The sequence below is a fragment of the Cloeon dipterum genome, chromosome X, assembly GCF_949628265.1.
Source record: "Cloeon dipterum chromosome X, ieCloDipt1.1, whole genome shotgun sequence".
In the NCBI taxonomy this organism is placed as follows: domain Eukaryota; kingdom Metazoa; phylum Arthropoda; class Insecta; order Ephemeroptera; family Baetidae; genus Cloeon; species Cloeon dipterum.
In genome coordinates this window covers 14334994-14351493 of record NC_088790.1, presented here as the reverse complement: position 1 = coordinate 14351493, position 16500 = coordinate 14334994, and the positions used below count along the sequence as shown (strand labels likewise).

General features: G+C 40.9%; 1 protein-coding gene across 7 annotated transcripts; it reads left to right on the top strand.

Annotated features, from left to right (window-relative positions):
- The first annotated feature begins 571 nt into the window (after positions 1-571).
- On the top strand, positions 572-16154 carry Wnk (Wnk kinase). Of its 7 annotated transcripts, none has more exons than XM_065494546.1 (31): positions 572-732; positions 1395-1555; positions 4484-4710; positions 4774-4854; positions 5187-5307; positions 5358-5536; positions 5594-5766; positions 5821-6041; positions 6092-6249; positions 6303-6391; positions 6445-6670; positions 6721-6868; positions 6926-7539; positions 8285-8452; positions 8507-8617; positions 8670-8749; positions 8980-9175; positions 9232-9417; positions 9509-9583; positions 9642-9773; positions 9831-10027; positions 10089-10281; positions 11146-11397; positions 11463-11540; positions 11598-11817; positions 11926-12257; positions 12509-12907; positions 14233-14499; positions 15049-15134; positions 15456-15726; positions 15823-16154. In XM_065494546.1, exons 2-31 carry the CDS (start codon positions 1435-1437, stop codon positions 16027-16029), a joined length of 5808 nt encoding a protein of 1935 aa, XP_065350618.1. In that variant the 5' UTR covers positions 572-732; positions 1395-1434; the 3' UTR covers positions 16030-16154. The 7 variants fall into 7 exon arrangements, with proteins under 7 accessions (XP_065350618.1, XP_065350617.1, XP_065350621.1 ...); XM_065494545.1 differs by having other exon boundaries at positions 8267-8452; XM_065494549.1 differs by lacking the exon at positions 4774-4854 and having other exon boundaries at positions 8267-8452.
- The last annotated feature ends 346 nt before the right edge of the window (positions 16155-16500 follow it).

Genomic DNA, 16500 nt, shown 5'->3' with positions numbered 1-16500 from the left:
AATTACAAAAATTGCGTACAAAATAGATCATCATGTAATTTTTTCACTCTATATATCTAAAATCCAAACATCGTGCTGTTCTAAAATGTGTTCAATTGTAAATTTGAAAAATCCATTAATTTCAATTTTGTCTATATATCCATACTCTTATTTGCCATCAATTGATATTAATTGTGTAGCATGTCAACGGCATATTGCGCATTATTATGCATTTGAATAACAATAGATCAATACGCAATTTAAAACTGACAGTGAGCCGTGAGCCGATCAAGTTTAGTGCGATTTTTACGTCACTGCCCTGAATACGCCACTACTCAATAATTTCGTCGCAACTAAAGAATCGTCATCCCCATCACGGCGACGACTTTCCAATGCTGCCAACCATTGTTTTTAGTTCCTTGTTATAAAATATGTAATTACATTCCAATTTTAAGTAATTTTTACTGTATTTAAATGATTTCATGTCACCTTTTATTTGAAAAATGAATATCGAATAATTAGCAAATATATGGATCTGACCATCAGGTTTTCTCTAGCGATCTCCAGCATTAAATTTACGCTCGTGCTTGGCAACACTGCTTCATAACATCTGTGTTTGCAGGCAGTCGAATTAGACTCGGGTCTAAAACATCTTATGCTTGTGTCAATCCGCGTTGATGGGATTGAAATCGCTCGCAATAACTGCATGTCGCGCGTTTAGTCCTCACGCTGGAATGTCTTTTAACAAGAATCGTAAGTTTTCATTCTGTTTTTAAGCGTTAGCATTTGGCGCACCCCGACTCGATGGCAGGGCGGAATCGGCGCAGGCAGACAGTCGCAGTTCTCGAGTGCACAATGCTCCTTGCGTATTTGTACCCAGATCCTGACCGCTTTAAATTTGGGTCAGGACTTGAGACGCGGTGGCCACCTTGGGCCGCGTCGTGGCCGCCGATGGCCTGTGCACTATGTGTCGGCCCTGAGCCACCTTCAGGAGCCTGCGGCTAGCTGCGCTCGTAAAGACCTTGACTGAATTAATTGGCTAGATTGACTCGGCAATTGAGCTGCACACATGTCAGCCCCTTTTGGCCCACACACACTCGGCCTTTTGTTTGTCGGCCGCGCTTTTTGGGTCGGCTCCAGAGAATTCGCTCAAACTCTGGGCTCCTTTCACTTTTTGGCAGGCGCAGGGATACTTTTCCGCCTGCGGTGAAACATGACACCCGGCCTTTAATTGTATTTTAGTGCCATATTTATAATCGAGTGCATTGGTTGCGGCTTTTGCCGCACTCGATATCTAATATTGCACCGGTGTTAGATTCCTGAGGCACTATTTCTTTGTGCATTGAAAATTTTCCAATCATAAAACTGAATAGAGAATACGCAAACAAATATAATGCATGATATTTTTGTTGCAGACTTTGTTTCAAGTATTTCGTTGGATGCTGATTAGTAAGGATGAGTAAAGGACGCCTAAATAACATCTCGCCCTCGAGCAGCACGCTCGGGGTGAATTCTGAGAATGAGCGTACGTCTGGCGCTGGGGACTCTCCAGCAGCGTCCCGGAAAATCCCTCTGGGTAAGCACGTTTGGTTAAATATCTCGCTGTTTGAAAATACTAAAATTATCAAAATAAATACATTAGTAATTAGTTTATTGTCTTGGCGGTATCTATTTTTCAATATGGTTAGGATGTTTTCTCATATTATTTTATATTATTAAACAATTTCGGTACCTAAGAACTGTCCAAAAATAACATTTAAAACATAAGTTACATCGCTACTGTGAATTCATGGCAAGATAATTTTGTAATATCCCTATTCTATTTTAGCAGTTATAAATTTTCGCAAGAAATAATAGAATGGATTAGGTAATTAAGTTGAGTAGAAGAAACCAATGAGAAACCAAACTCAATACTTGTACAATGATCGATTAATGAACATCTACCGGATATATATATATATATATATAACAACTTGATCAGCCAGAAGAAAATCATTTATCATGGAAAAGTGAAAGACCTAGAGGAGAGGCCAAACGAATATTTCTCAACGTGTATCCCTTAAGGAAGATCTATTTATTTTGGACGTTCATACACTTGTGCTTTTACCCAGACACGTTAGTTTTGTATTTTTAACGTAGAAATTAAAAAACTGACCGCCTGTAAATTTCAAAGAACCGAATTTGACGCGCACATCTGGTTGTTTGTATAAACAACAATTGCACCAATGTTGATTTAGGACCGAGAGAGGGTAACTGGCCCTTGTAACTTGTGACAAGGCGCTGTACGGCGGTAGAGAGTAGCACATTTTACAGGCAGACTAGGAATCATCAGAGAGAGTCAGTTAACAGCCTAAGTAAAAGAGACCTTACAATTTTAAGCATAAAATATGCCAATTTTTTACAAATCAATCTTCGCATGCCGCAAACATTTATTATAAAACTGATCTGTTAGAAAATCCCACGAATGGTTGTTATGTTAACAAAAATAATCAACATGATTTATGTATTTATTTATTTTTAGATTATTATGAAGTCCAAATCTATATAATTATAGCTCAAATGTACTGAGTTTAAAGTTAACTCACGTGTGTGAATCTAACAGACAGTGCTGAATCCGATCGGTAACACCACCGTTGGCAAGATCCTTTGCATTTACAACTACTGTATTTTTTCTTACAATTTGAGGGTGCCTAAGACTTCATTCTTTATTATGGCGTCATATAGTTTCCCCCCTCTCCGCCACCAGTAACAATTATTTACTGTATGAATGATATTTCCTAAGATGATCTTATATTTTTTCCTATTTTCATTATAGTATTTCGGTTGTCCCTTCAGTGAGGCATGTTTTTATTTTGTTTTCAATCAAGTTGCCCCCATAAATTTTGAAACGAAAATACACAATATTGCTTTTGGTTACCTAACGAGGGGTAAATTTTCTTAGAATATCATTGAAAAAAGTTGTGGCTCTATAAAATTTTCCACTTTATCAATTAATGATCTCTGGTACATATTATTTCTCTTGGCTAAAATCTTTCAGTCGTTATGAGTACGTTTTAATATCGCTTTTACCATAGTTATTGTTAGAACTCAAGTAGTTAACAATTATCGCATGAATGTACAATTCATTTCAAAAAATTCCCTCGATCCGTTTACATAACGTATGATAGCAACGTAAATTACGAAATGATGAGTCGGTTTAGACATCATTCCACAGCTTCCCTCGCTAAAGGATAAAATTGGAATATTACCTGCAATGTAACGTGATTAATCCACGTGAGAGAAATAGTTCTACCCTTTAAACCCCTGCATTTTTGTATTATTCTTAGAAAAGCCGTCCAAAACAAGTCCTATTAAGTATGTATTGTGTTTTGATTATTAACAAACATGGACATTTTCCAAGATTTACTGGTTTCTGACTCGCGTCATTCTTCCTACTCGCATTTTTTGTTGGAACAAAAATTATACCTGAGTACATCCTCTATTCATTATTCTGTTCATTAAGGACAGAAAATTCCTTTTAAGATTACCAATTTTCCGTCATGGTATTGGTAATCATACCATTTGGATGTAATAAATTTTGAAACTCCAGGTACTGTCAGCCCGTGGTAACTTGACCTGTTAATGCATTTGAGAACAAGACCGGTTTAAATCTTTGTTTTTTCTTCCTCTTTATTTATTTGGTTATTAATACAGTATGCGTCATCTAACCAGGGTCTTAAAAGAAAGCTGGGTGGAATGCCTTATTGAATGTACAAATTATCATCGACTCTATCTACATAGATGCTTCTGTACAGGAAAAACACAGTGCTCGACGATTTTCCATTTTATTTTGATGCACTCTAGGACATTTACCCCTATTCTTTTGCTTGAGAGTATCTAATTTTAGTATTAATGAATATTAATCGCTCTTATTTTTTTGCTCATTCATCGTCCAGTAATTTTAAAATTGTTTTATACCTCATGATTCGCATTTGAACCGCCCAAATGACAAGTCGTCAAAAGCCAAAGTTATTGGTTTTCGTGCCATTCTTTAGGACAGGCAGTTCTGGAGTGAAATTCAGTAGCGAAGGCCGCCGCTTGGGCGATGATGACACTAGTGAAATTGAAATGTGACCCTTTTCCGCTTGGAGTGCCGTATTAAGTGAGCTAGAGAAGAAATGTTTCATTTGCGTGCGTGACGCTGAATTTAAACCACTTAATCATTGGGGGCTCAGGATTAATTGGCAAGGGAAAAAAACCACGTCACTGCTAACTCTGAGATTGTGCCCTTTGAAACGAAAACGTTTCTGCCACTTTTATATTGTTTGCGCCAGTCAAAATCAGTTATCATTGTCTTCTGTGCTCTGTCATTAAGCAGAATTAACTTGAACAACGAGAGTCTTGGTTCGTTTATGGTGTTAGGTCGTCACAAGTAGTGTTCTTGTGATAGGCCCAAATACACATATTTACTCAAACATAATATTATTATCAGTGGTCCTTTCTCACGTAGCTGCTCAATTGGCAGGATCGACTGTGCGCGGTTTCATTTCGTCCACGTTCCAAAGGAAGTTGCCGCCGACTGCGCCGAGCAACACCAAACAAGTCCAGTCTAGTCGAGTATCTGTGACTCCGCAGAGCGCGGATCGGTCCAGGAAGAAGCCGGCATCGCAGTCTGGTGCCGCTGCCGGCCAGAGAAACCACCAGGCAAGAAATTTGGGACGGACCCAGGACCGCAAGCCGCGCACCGAGAAGGTAAGTCCGTTCACTTGCTCGTCTTTTCTGTAGCGGCAGAGTGTGTGCATATGCATTTTATAGATTTCTTCGAATCATGTCGAACGGCAGCCTAGTAGTAAAATTAAGGAAAGCGCGACAGATAAGGCGGGACTGGAGAAACAGGTACTTGATGACAATTCAATCACTTGGAGCTTTGGCTGTCCATGGATAGAGACCACCTCTCACCTCACAATCAGTTTGACCGTCTTCTTTCACCTTTCCTCTGGTTGTTAGACTATTTCCTCCTCCGGTGAAATGTTCTCCACAGGGGCAGACCACACACACACAATTCTTCAAGTCTAATTCTTCTGTGTTTCTGTTTTTTCGAACCAAGTTGCTTTACTCACTTGATCTGGACCGTGAAACTTGACTTTTCCCATAGTGCTTGGCTTTGTGTTTTCCCCGGCGGTGTCATGTGCCTCTTTTCTAAAATCTTGCACGCGCTTCGATTTCAGAATCTAGAGAAGTCTGAGAAAGAGGCCATTTTGCCGGTTGCGGATAACACACCTGAAGAGAATTTGACTGAAGTGACAGAACAGGTGCCACTACCAACTGCTATCCCTGAATCCAACACAAGTAACTCATACCAATTTCCATTGACTGTGTTTTAAAATCATTCCTCGCAGGTGAAGAAGCTCCAGAGAAAAAGATGGAGAAAGATGAAGATGAGGGAAAAGCTGTGGCTACTTCACCTGACACCAGATTTTTAAAGTTTAACGAAGAGATTGGAAGTGGTAGTTTTAAGACCGTTTATAGAGGACTGGACACGGTGTCGGGAGTGGCTGTTGCCTGGTGCGAACTGCAGGTGATTTGCCCGTTTTAAGAATTAGTTTTGACGTTGCTAAACAAGTAAAATTTCCAGGAGAAGAAACTAAATAAGCTGGAGAGGAACAGATTCAGGGAAGAAGCTGAAATGCTCAAAGGATTGCAGCACCCGAACATTGTGAGATTTTATGACTACTGGGAAGTCACACAAACGAAAAAGAAGTATATCGTGCTGGTGACCGAGCTTATGACCTCAGGCACACTGAAAGCGTAAATTATCTTATTGCACTTTTTTGCACTATCGATTAATACGGGCCTTCACAGATATCTACGTCTTTTCAAAAAAGTAAATCCAAAAGTTGTCAAGTCCTGGTGTAGGCAAATTTTGAAAGGACTTCTCTTCCTACACTCTCGCTCACCCTCCATTATTCACCGTGACTTGAAGTGTGATAATATTTTCATATCTGGCAACACTGGCTCTGTGAAAATCGGCGATCTCGGACTTGCCACACTCAAGAACAGATCGTTCGCAAAATCAGTTATAGGTAAATTTAGAAATTTTCCCTTTGTAAATTTGATACATGGTTAAAACCAGGAACGCCGGAGTTCATGGCTCCGGAAATGTACGAAGAGCACTACGACGAAAGCGTTGACGTTTACGCTTTTGGCATGTGCATGCTGGAGATGGCAACTACGGAATATCCTTATGCGGAGTGCACAGGACCTGCTCAGATCTACAAGAAAGTCACAACTGTAAGAAAAGCGTTTCTCCCGTTTTTGTTTAACTCCTCAAAAATCTCTTGTAGGGCGTGAAACCTCTTTGTTTTGAAAAAGTTGAAAACCAGGAGATCCGTGACATAATCAGCAAATGCATTCGCCTCAAGAAAGAAGAGAGGTTAGTTATTTGAAGTTGCACTTGGCTTATTATTGATAATGATTCCGTTTTAGACCCAGTATAAGAGAACTAATGAACTACGAATTCTTCCAAGAAGACGTTGGCTTGAAGCTGGAACTTGTGTCGCAGATCGAAGAGGTGAAAGCCCAAGGTAAAGCTTGTTTTCGACTTAGAGTCCTTGATCCGAAGAAGAGGAGTCACAAACACAAAGAAAATGAAGCTATTCAATTTGAGTACGACTTAAAGAATGACAACGCAGACATGGTCGCTGCTGACATGGTGAGCTTTTGAACTAAGTTTGTTAGGCTGTACAACAAAGTTAATTTCAGGCCACCTCTGAATTGATTCTGGAGGATGTTGTTCGTCTCGTTGCTAAGCTGATCAAGGATCAGCTTCAGATTATTCAATGCCACAAGGAAAGAGAAGAGAAAGATCATGAAAAGCTGTTAGAGCCTCCTCATGCTGAAGTCGGAACAGGTTAGATTCTCTTGGCCTGAGCTTTGCAATGCATTTTTCAAGTTCATTCATGTTTAGATCAGGCAAACGACTCGGGCTATGTGACCATTCATAGAGATGACCAAGAGCTGAAAGAAGCAGCTGGAATGTACTTCCAGCAACTGCAGCAACCTCCGCAACAACAACAACAACAGCAGAGTGTTCAGCACCAACCCCAATTTTATCAAATGGCCCAATTCGCTCCACAGGGCTACATGGAGCAGGATATGCAGATCATGCAGCCGCAAATGCCGCAAGAGATGCAGCAGATGCAGCCGCCCATGCAAGAGCTTCAACAGATGCAACCGCCAATGCAGGAAATGCAGCAAATGCAACCACCGATGCCAGAAATGCATATGATGCAGCCTCCAATGCAGGAAATGCAGCAAATTTCACAGCCTCCGATGCAGGAAATGATTGCGCAGCCTCAGCTGATTCCAGAGAGAATTCACCAGCCACCGCAGCAAGAATTAAGTCACCAGCAACTTCAAGCCCAAATCGCTGAAATCCTGCACCCACCGACAGCGCAGATGCAAGAAAAGACGCACCAGCAGCCTCCAAAGCAGGAAATGATGCACCAGCAACCATCCATCATGCAAGAGCAAATCATGTCGCAAGTTGCTATGCAGGAGATGCCCCAACACCAACCTCAGGTAAGGCAGAATCGTTTATTTTTAACATCCCGAAAAATTTTTACTGTGAACACTGTGACGAACAATTATTTCTTAGCTTCTTATCGTCACGGGACCATTATTCATGCACAAATTTATGCAGTTTTATGCAATAAATATGTTTAGTTTTGGCTTGTGAGTTTGAGAGCAAATTTAGCGAGATTTCCAGATTTTGTATCAAATTTTTCAATTCAAGATTTTTTTTAACCAATTTTGAGTCTAAAAGACATTTTTTGAAAGTCAGTTTCATCGTAAATATTCAGACAATTGAGAAATTTAAAACCTTTGGAGGAGAAAAATATTTGGTACTCGGACGAACTTTTCATATGAATCAGTTACGTTTTTTAAACTGGAGGGAAAAGAGAAATTTTTAAAATAAAATCATGGTTCACATGCACAAATATTTAACTTTGTCATTTATTAAAAGGTTTAAATAAGCAATGTGGTATGAGACTCAGTTGAGTTTGAATGTTCTCTTTCTTCCCCTTTGTAAGAGACAATTTTTTACTGAAGCGATGATTAGAAATTTTTAATCTCATGTCTCAATTGTCCAAGACACCTTGGGTCACGTTGGCTACAACACCTAGAATCTGTCTAAAACCGACCGCTTGAAAATTAAATAAATAAAATAAAAATAAGTGAACCCCGTCGCCTAAATAACGTTTTTTTATTCAGTCCTTGGATTTTTAATATTTTAAATCCACAATAGTTTTCCTTTGTTATGCAGCCACAACAGAATTGCCCCTTGATGCCTCCTCTCATTCTGGATGGAACGCTGATCAGTGGACCTTCGTCGCCATACATCATGGAGGGAGTCACTCCACTTGGCTACTGCGTTGATGTGTCAAACTCTTTAGAGACTGATATCCCGCCTCAGTATATGCACAACCCCAATGTAATTTTTGTTGCCATTTTGCGCCCTGAGACTTACAAACTAAATTTTGATCAGGTTCCAATGGGTCACAGCGAGCCAGATCCAACCATGTATGTCCAACAGCGGCGTTCTGGAGATTTCTCAAGCCTTGATGCCAACGATGATCCGATCACGTTCCATGAGCCTGTAAGTGGACGTCTGAGCGATAGTGTGTCTTTAATTCACCCTCATGTTTCAGGCGCCAGTTTTGCAGAAAATGCCATCTGAGAACAAAATAGTTACTTCTCCTGGTTCTGAGAAACTGGATAGTTTGGATGGGTAAGATCTATAAACCATATTTATATTCCTTGCTTTAGTTTTACATTAGATATTATTCCATTACGAAATGTCTGGAAAATTGGAAAATATTCAGCGATGAATTGTGAATCCACTATTTCGAGGCATTTTTATTTTAAGTGTTTCATATCATAACTAGCTTTGATGGTGGGTGGGAGAAGAGTAGGCTGATTGAAAGGAGGATCGGATAATTAATTTGAGCCCCATTTCAGGGACGTGCAAGCTGAGAACGCTGCGAAACAGAGGATCCGTCGGCGTAGGCGTAATGAGATTCGTGGCCCAAGGCTTGTTGTTTTGTCTTTCAAGAAGACTGAGGTTGAGTGCGAGTTGGAATGCTCTAGACAAAAGAGGGTCACATTCAAGTTTGATATTGAAGATGCCAATTTCAAGGAAATCTCCCAGAATCTGGTAATGCATGCTATTCTATGAGCATTTTGTTGGGTTCTAAACAACATCATTATTAGGTTGGTTCTAAACTTTTGGCTGAAGCACACAGCAAAGCACTGGTAGATCTCCTAACAGAAGCTGTCTCGCTTTTGAAGGAAAATCCTGATGAGTTGCCAGTCCTTGGCAGTGGAATGGACAATGCCAGTCCAGTTGCTATCAGGAAACCTAGGCAAAGAGAACGCGATCACCATCTGAAATCAAGAGTAAGATCTGATTTTTTTCTTAGGATTTTTATTTTTAATATTTTATGTCATAAGTGACTTGATAATTGATATAAAATTTAAATTGCCTCAGGTTATTCACGGTTCGCTTACCAGACAGGCATCTTCATTGGCATCTTACTTCAACGGCCAACGCCGGCATCGCTCAGTAAGCTTTGTTCTAAATTTGCGAGTTCATTTAATATGTCATGCAATTGATTCCACAGAGAGATGATAGCATTCCTGGTCTTCGAAGGTGGGATTCGATGATCAACAATTCTGCAAGTGGGGACACTCCGCTCGGCAGTCCGGCCAAAAGTTCCGTAAACCTGCCTAAAAGTAACGGAGTTGGAAGTCATGTACTTGATTCAAGTGTCTATTGTTTTTGCATTTCTAATTAGTTACTCGCTTCTCAGGATTACACGCCAATTAGTGATAACGAGGTGAAATCTCATAGTATGGAGCGGCAAATGTCGATAGATGAGAAGTCAAGTGACGACGTCAGAACTAGTGGCGCAACAACACATCAAAACACTCCTGAAAACACACTTCATAGTGACGCCTTGACGAAACTCACTCAGCAGGGTTCCTTTGAGCAAAACCATGAGTCATCGTAAGTTTTGTTATTAGCTAGTCGCGAACATGGCGTCTAAGCGGGCTGTCCATAATTTCAGCTGCCAAACCATCGGAGAGTTGAACAAGAAGCTGCAGGAGGTGACGTCGCAGCCATCGGAACTGTTGCTGCCTGGTAACACGCCTGTCTCCTCGCACCCTGCAACCCCTTTCATTGCACAAAGCTACGATTCGTACATGCAAGCATTGCAGCAGAAGCTCGCCTCCATTTCGATGACCGGCGCTCAAGCTTTAGTTAGTTATGTTTGCTGAGTTTTGACAAGAGTTAGTAGCGAACTCAAGGGTTGCTAGATAACGCGAGATTTATTTCACGTGGCCTGCAGCGTAAACAAAACATCGGAATTATCATTTCTAAATTTGCTCATGATAAGATGTCAAACCAAGCTGTCAGAGTTTTAAGCTGCTTGTTAATATTTGCATAATTTTTGGAAGCACGCACTCTGGAAATATTTTGTTTCAAAATTAATTTTTGAGACCAAGGCTAAAGACTAATAATTATTACCTTTTGTAGCGTTGAAAGCCATCTTAAATTTTATCGCGATCAGAATACAAAGGTAATTATATTTTTGCGCTAGAATTAAAAATCTTGAAACATTAAATCGGGGTATGAAGAAGGGTCGGACAGTTGACGAAAAGATCATCCAGTGTTTTACCCTGAAAATAACTGTCCTCTATATACAGACGAAAATTAATACAGTCTCAGGTAATTTTTTGAAACTAAATGTATCCAGTGACTCAGCTCTGCGGGAATTTACTATAAGCTAGCTAACCACCTTGGTAATTTAGTAAATTCGCGCATAGCGGAGCAATTCTATAATTATTTCTACAACCGATTATCAGGCTTAAAATTAAAATAAATATACAAGAAAACTTCTTATGGGCGAAAATGGACTGAAAATAGTGCAACCCCTGTTTTTAAAAGTGTTTCCTATTAACTGCGACTTATTTTAAACGTACTTTTCTGTCATTTTTTCTAGAATGCGGGTATCATTGACGCCTATCTGGCAGCTCTTCTGTGTTCTCTTGACTAGATCATTTTAAATCCTTGTCAAAATTCCATGCCTCTGGGGCCTCTTTGTAAGAATTTTGTTTGTGCAGGGTCCCCTCTCACCCCAGAGCACAATCCACGCAAACATCAGCCCAGCTTTGCTCATTCATCAGCCTCCGATCGCACCAGTTGAATCTGCTGACCAGGCCAAGGCTCCTGTAGCTTCCGAACCACTGGCTAACCTCCCACTGCTGATTCCTTATGCTACAGATTCTAGCAAGGCGCAGCCCTACGTCGTTCACCATTTAACGACTGCCGAGCAGTGTGCTCAGGCAGCATTGGAGCTGCAGAATCTCGACCAGGTAATTTTGGATAACTAGATTGACAATACACATTTCTGTATACTCTTAACATTGCATTGCGTCAGGAACTCTCTAAAATACATCAAGGAAGCAGACCCTCCGGCACAGACACCCATCAACACTTATTGTTGCCATTTGTACATGTTAGTTTCTCGTTGCTTTCAATTTCCAAGCAGAATTATAAAAGCCATCTCTTGCAGCCGGATAATCCTAATTTGGTGCCACAACTGTCTCTTTCCACCACGCCTGTGCAGCCTCATAGTACAGAGCAACCAAGTGGTCAGACGGAACCGCATGCCATACATTCCAGTGATACGATTCTCAATGCACCTGCTCCTCCAGTGCGTAGAGTGTCTCGATTTCAAGTGTCCGTAGTTAACGAAGGAGATGTCAAGCCTGAAGAAAGTAATCAAGTAAAAGGTATGGTTATTGTTTGAAATTAAGTTAAAATATAAATCAATTCATTTTGACTCAGGAGTTTGAAAAACAATGCAGATAAATTTTCAAATTGAACGTTTTCCTTTTTAGATGAGTCGGTACCTGTTCCAATCTTACGATCCACGAGTCAACCTCCTGCAAGCGAACCATCACAACTGCAAGTGGCCGACCAAACGCAGCAAGCTCCTGTGGTCAGTCCAATGTCGTTCTCCCAGCAGCAGCAGTTTAACAGCAGCAGCCACTCCTTGGCTGCCAGCTACACTGAAGACGTCCAGCCCAGCAGGCAAGGTCGCTTCAGTGTGGTAACGCATCCGGGCGATGCGGCCGAAGACGTTTTATCAGAGGATGGCGAGCATTATTACAATTCAGAGGAGGAGGAGGAAGTTTTCAAGCGGACGCAACAGGTTCCCAGACATGAAAAGGTCAGTGTGAGGCGTGAGTTTGCCAGTGGTAGATTTACTCTCATCATCTTTGGTTGGTTTGAACTGTGGTTGAATGCTCTGATTATTTCTGTACCCCTGGTGTTCCTTAGCGAGTAGGTGCCAGAACGCAGAGAATAGGCAAATCTTTTTTTAAACTCAAAATAGAATCGGGGGTTGCTCAATGGGAAACTTTCCGGTGTGGATACAAACTCTGCGTGCTGGCACTGAATCGAGTTTGCTCGAACCTGTAGATTGGGCCTTACCATCTGCCAAAGCTGGCAGCGCTGGGGGGCGGCAAGCACCCTTTGCGCGGGCACCACCACCCCCCTCTGCAGCACTTCTACTACCCGGAGCACCCCTATCCCGAAAGCAGGTACTACCAATCACAGCAGCAGCTGGTGCTGCCCCCGACGCCGCCCTCCAAGGCGGACACCTTCAAAAAGGCCGGCAGCGTGGCTGACTTCCGCAACTTCCCGTCGCGCAGCACCAGCCCCGTTGTGGCCGCGGTGGCGCCCCCCAACGCGCTGCCCCGCTGGTCCAGTCACACAGACCTGAGCGTACCACCGCGCACGCGACGCAAGCTGCCCCAACGCCCTGACCAAGCCCACCTTCAGCGCTCCTACAGCTTTGATCCCCACGACCGCCCTGAGGTAGAACCTCCTAATAGTCTTTCACTCATTGATTGGCACTCGTGAAACCGGCGACTTTTATTTTTTTCTCTAAACATAACAAAGCTTGTCTATTTGTAGATTTCGAAGTGACAAATCAGTCTAAAATTGTCAATTTAATAATCAGGCCTTGTTTTTGGTAATTTTCCTTCAGAGTTTTTAAAGCAAACATTATAGGGTTATTTGGCATGGAAACTAGGTATGCGACACGTTTTATTTTTTGGTAAAACCATTAAATTGGTGTTGGCTTTCTTGATGTGAATGATGGATTGGTCTTAGGAAGTTAGGGTACTTTGCAGAAAATTTCAACTTTGAACTAATTAATTATACTGTTTTTGATAAATTAAGATAAATTTGGTCAGTTGTAAATGTTTGGTAAAGAATCATTGGGCCATTTTTTACATTCCAAGGCGCACTTAAATTTTTATTTATATGTTTTTCTCTGGCCTAGTAAGTTTTCAAATAGTTAACCATATGTAATTATTTTCTTGCGTTTTTTACATTTGAAAAAAGTTTATTAATGCTGAATCTAGTAAAGTAAAAAAATAAGGATTTCCCCAGTGAATAAAATACAGCTACCTGACCTAGTAGTCAGCTATGAAAGTTTTCTCTAACTATTTATGAGCTAATTACGATTTTATCAGCTAAAGCCAAAAATACAGGAACTTTTCTGCAAAATAAAAATTGTAACTTTGATAAATTCGTCTCATCAAGTTGATAACCATGATTTAAAAAATATTGGCTTCAACGATCGATTTTAAATCAATTCTCATTGTATGTTATGCCCTAAAGAATAACAACCTGTGGAGTTTAACACCTTAAATTTTATCAAATCGAAAAATAACTCCTGGATATAGTTCTCAGCTCATTAAATACAACACGATCAAAACTTCTACGTTGTATTCTTAGAGTTTCCTTTTAAGCAAGGTCCTGCGTTTTTCTTAAAGCTGCTTAAAGCAAGTAGCTGTGGGGAAGTTGAGCAAAAGCGATGATAAATGTGCGGGTCCCGCTACTTAGCATTTAAACAAATCATGCTGCTTTCTAAATTTTAGATAATTCATAAATTTATTTTTTTATCCCTCTTCATGCACCATTCATTCATTTCACTCAACTCACGGAGCAAACGATATGAATATATTATTTCTCTGCAATTAGTGGCTTTGCATTTAAATAGTGCTGGATGAAAAAAACTGCCAAAAATATTCTTTCAAGAAACGCTTTAGCAAGCAGAATTGTGTGCCTTTCGATTTATTTAGTCGGTTTGCGAGATGCCAATATAATTAAACGTGTTGCGAATGGCCGCGAAGGCGCGCCGTGCGAAGGACGAGCCGCGCTTCCTGCTGCAGGCCAAGCTGAAGCACGCGCGCAGCCTGTCCAACCTGAGCAAAGTGAAGAAGGGGGTGCAGTCGATGCCGAGCGCTGCTAGCAACTACCACACGGTCCACGCCGGCGGCGCCTCCTGGATGTACCAGCCGGTGGGGGTTTCCTCGTCTGATGACACGGACGTGTCCGACCTGGACGCTGACGATGAACTGGAGACGCGGTTCGCGCGTCCCGCCAGTCGGCGATACGCGGTACGCGAGCATGTACGGGGTGGACACTCGCTTCTCCCACGACTGGCGCAATTTCTCTACATATACCACATCATTTTTATTATACATATCTATGTTTACGCGAGCACACTGGTGACGGTGGTGGTGGCGACCTTGAACCTTCCCTTTTCCTATAGTAGTTTGCAGAAAAAACTGTTGCTAGCACTTAGCCTCCGGAATTTGATGAAAATCCAGAATTCCTATTGACCCTTTATTAGTGTAGTTTGCTTGTGTTTAGTCGTAACCTAGTTTTACTTCCGTTATTGCATTTGTTGTACTAATTATTTGTCTTGACAACATGTTTCAGATAACACTTACGCAGCTAATTAATCAATTGCAGCTTCAAACATCGTCATGATCGTAGCAAAAGCCAATGTGAAACCCCAAAGACATTTTAATTGTGCTTTGTTTCGGTCACATTTTACGAGGCTTTGCTACTCATGCCACTTGCTTTGCTTTTACAGAATAATCCTAGTCTGGACTTTCTATGAAACACAACACTCACGCCTTATTTTCCTTTTCTTGATTCAGGAGAGCAAATTTCACCCCAGTATTGCGCAATACCACCCAGAGAATGATCCTGTATATCAAAGAGATCTGAAGCTGCTTCTCGAGAGGTAATAACAGCTATTTTTTCTATAAAATGACTTGGAATTTAACATTTTCCCTAACTTTCAACCAAATTTACAAAAACAAAAACCGATTTTTTTTGTAATCAAATTGTTCTTTTTATATGAAATTTCTGAATCAGAAGTTATGAAGCATTTAATTAAAATTAACAGTTCGCAAAGTAAATCCTGGTTACGTTCTGCTCCAACATGAAAATTTTTGTCTTTAATTTGCAGACTTTCATGAAACTAAAAGCATATGCCCATCACAATTGTCAATCTAGCAGTGAGTAGATTTTTCCATCAAATTTAATTGTAATTATTGAATAGGCACCACCGCGAATTGGAGGAGCTACAGAAACGCCAAAAGCTTGAGTTTGAAATGTTTACGATGGAACACATGAATCGCTATTCAAGCCAGTACCACCGCAGACCGTCGACAGGAAGCGACCCTGCGCAGGCCTACCTGGCTGAGCGAGCACAAAGCCCGTTGGTGCACCCGTCGCAAGTCTACGGACACCTGCCTTACGAATTGTCCGCGCAGGTCCGGCCCATGGAAGAGCACCAGCACCACTTCGCGACGAACCAACTCTGTTTCCTAGTAATTGCCGCGATTATGTTAATCAACTGCATGCCGCCTTACTTGCTCACTCCGCTAGTAGTTGTCGCCTTCTTCATTGTGATCTTCCTGTTGTAGGCTCGCCCTCCAGCTTCTATGGCTTTGCCCAAGCCCAGTCAAGCTGCTCCTCTGCTGGCTATGCAGTATCCTGACGGAAGTCACTCGCCTCCCAGGGGGTTCCTTTTATATCCAGCCTCCATGAGTCAAGATGGAGCCATTAAACTGGCTGACGGTGGTTACATGACTTACCCGCAGTTTCTGGCTCCGAAACTCGACAAAGCATGAGGCAACCCACTCACTTTTGGAACCGAAAAACTTGGAACTTTTTTTGCTTGTTAAGATGATTGATATTGTGATGTAACTCATAAAAATTGAATAAATTAATGAAAGATAATTTCAGCATCATGAAAGTTAGCGCCTATCATTTCAACCTTCAATAATTTATGGCAGATATTTTTTGGAAAAAATGAATATCTATAGATATGATTTCCCAGCATTGATTAGAATTTCCATTAAAGGTGTACATGCGGTTTATAAAATCTGGAACTCAACTCACAAAATATTTTATACCGCGCTTTGTTACATATATATTATTGACCACAAAGCAAAATAATTTTTCAGTTGATTCTCCTGAAAAAATACTGGTTATAAAGTTTTAATCATTAATCTATACTCATGCAATAATCTTTAATTTTTGCAAATTGCGTATTATAAATAATATAATTTCTATGCATATGAATTTTATGGAAATAATCA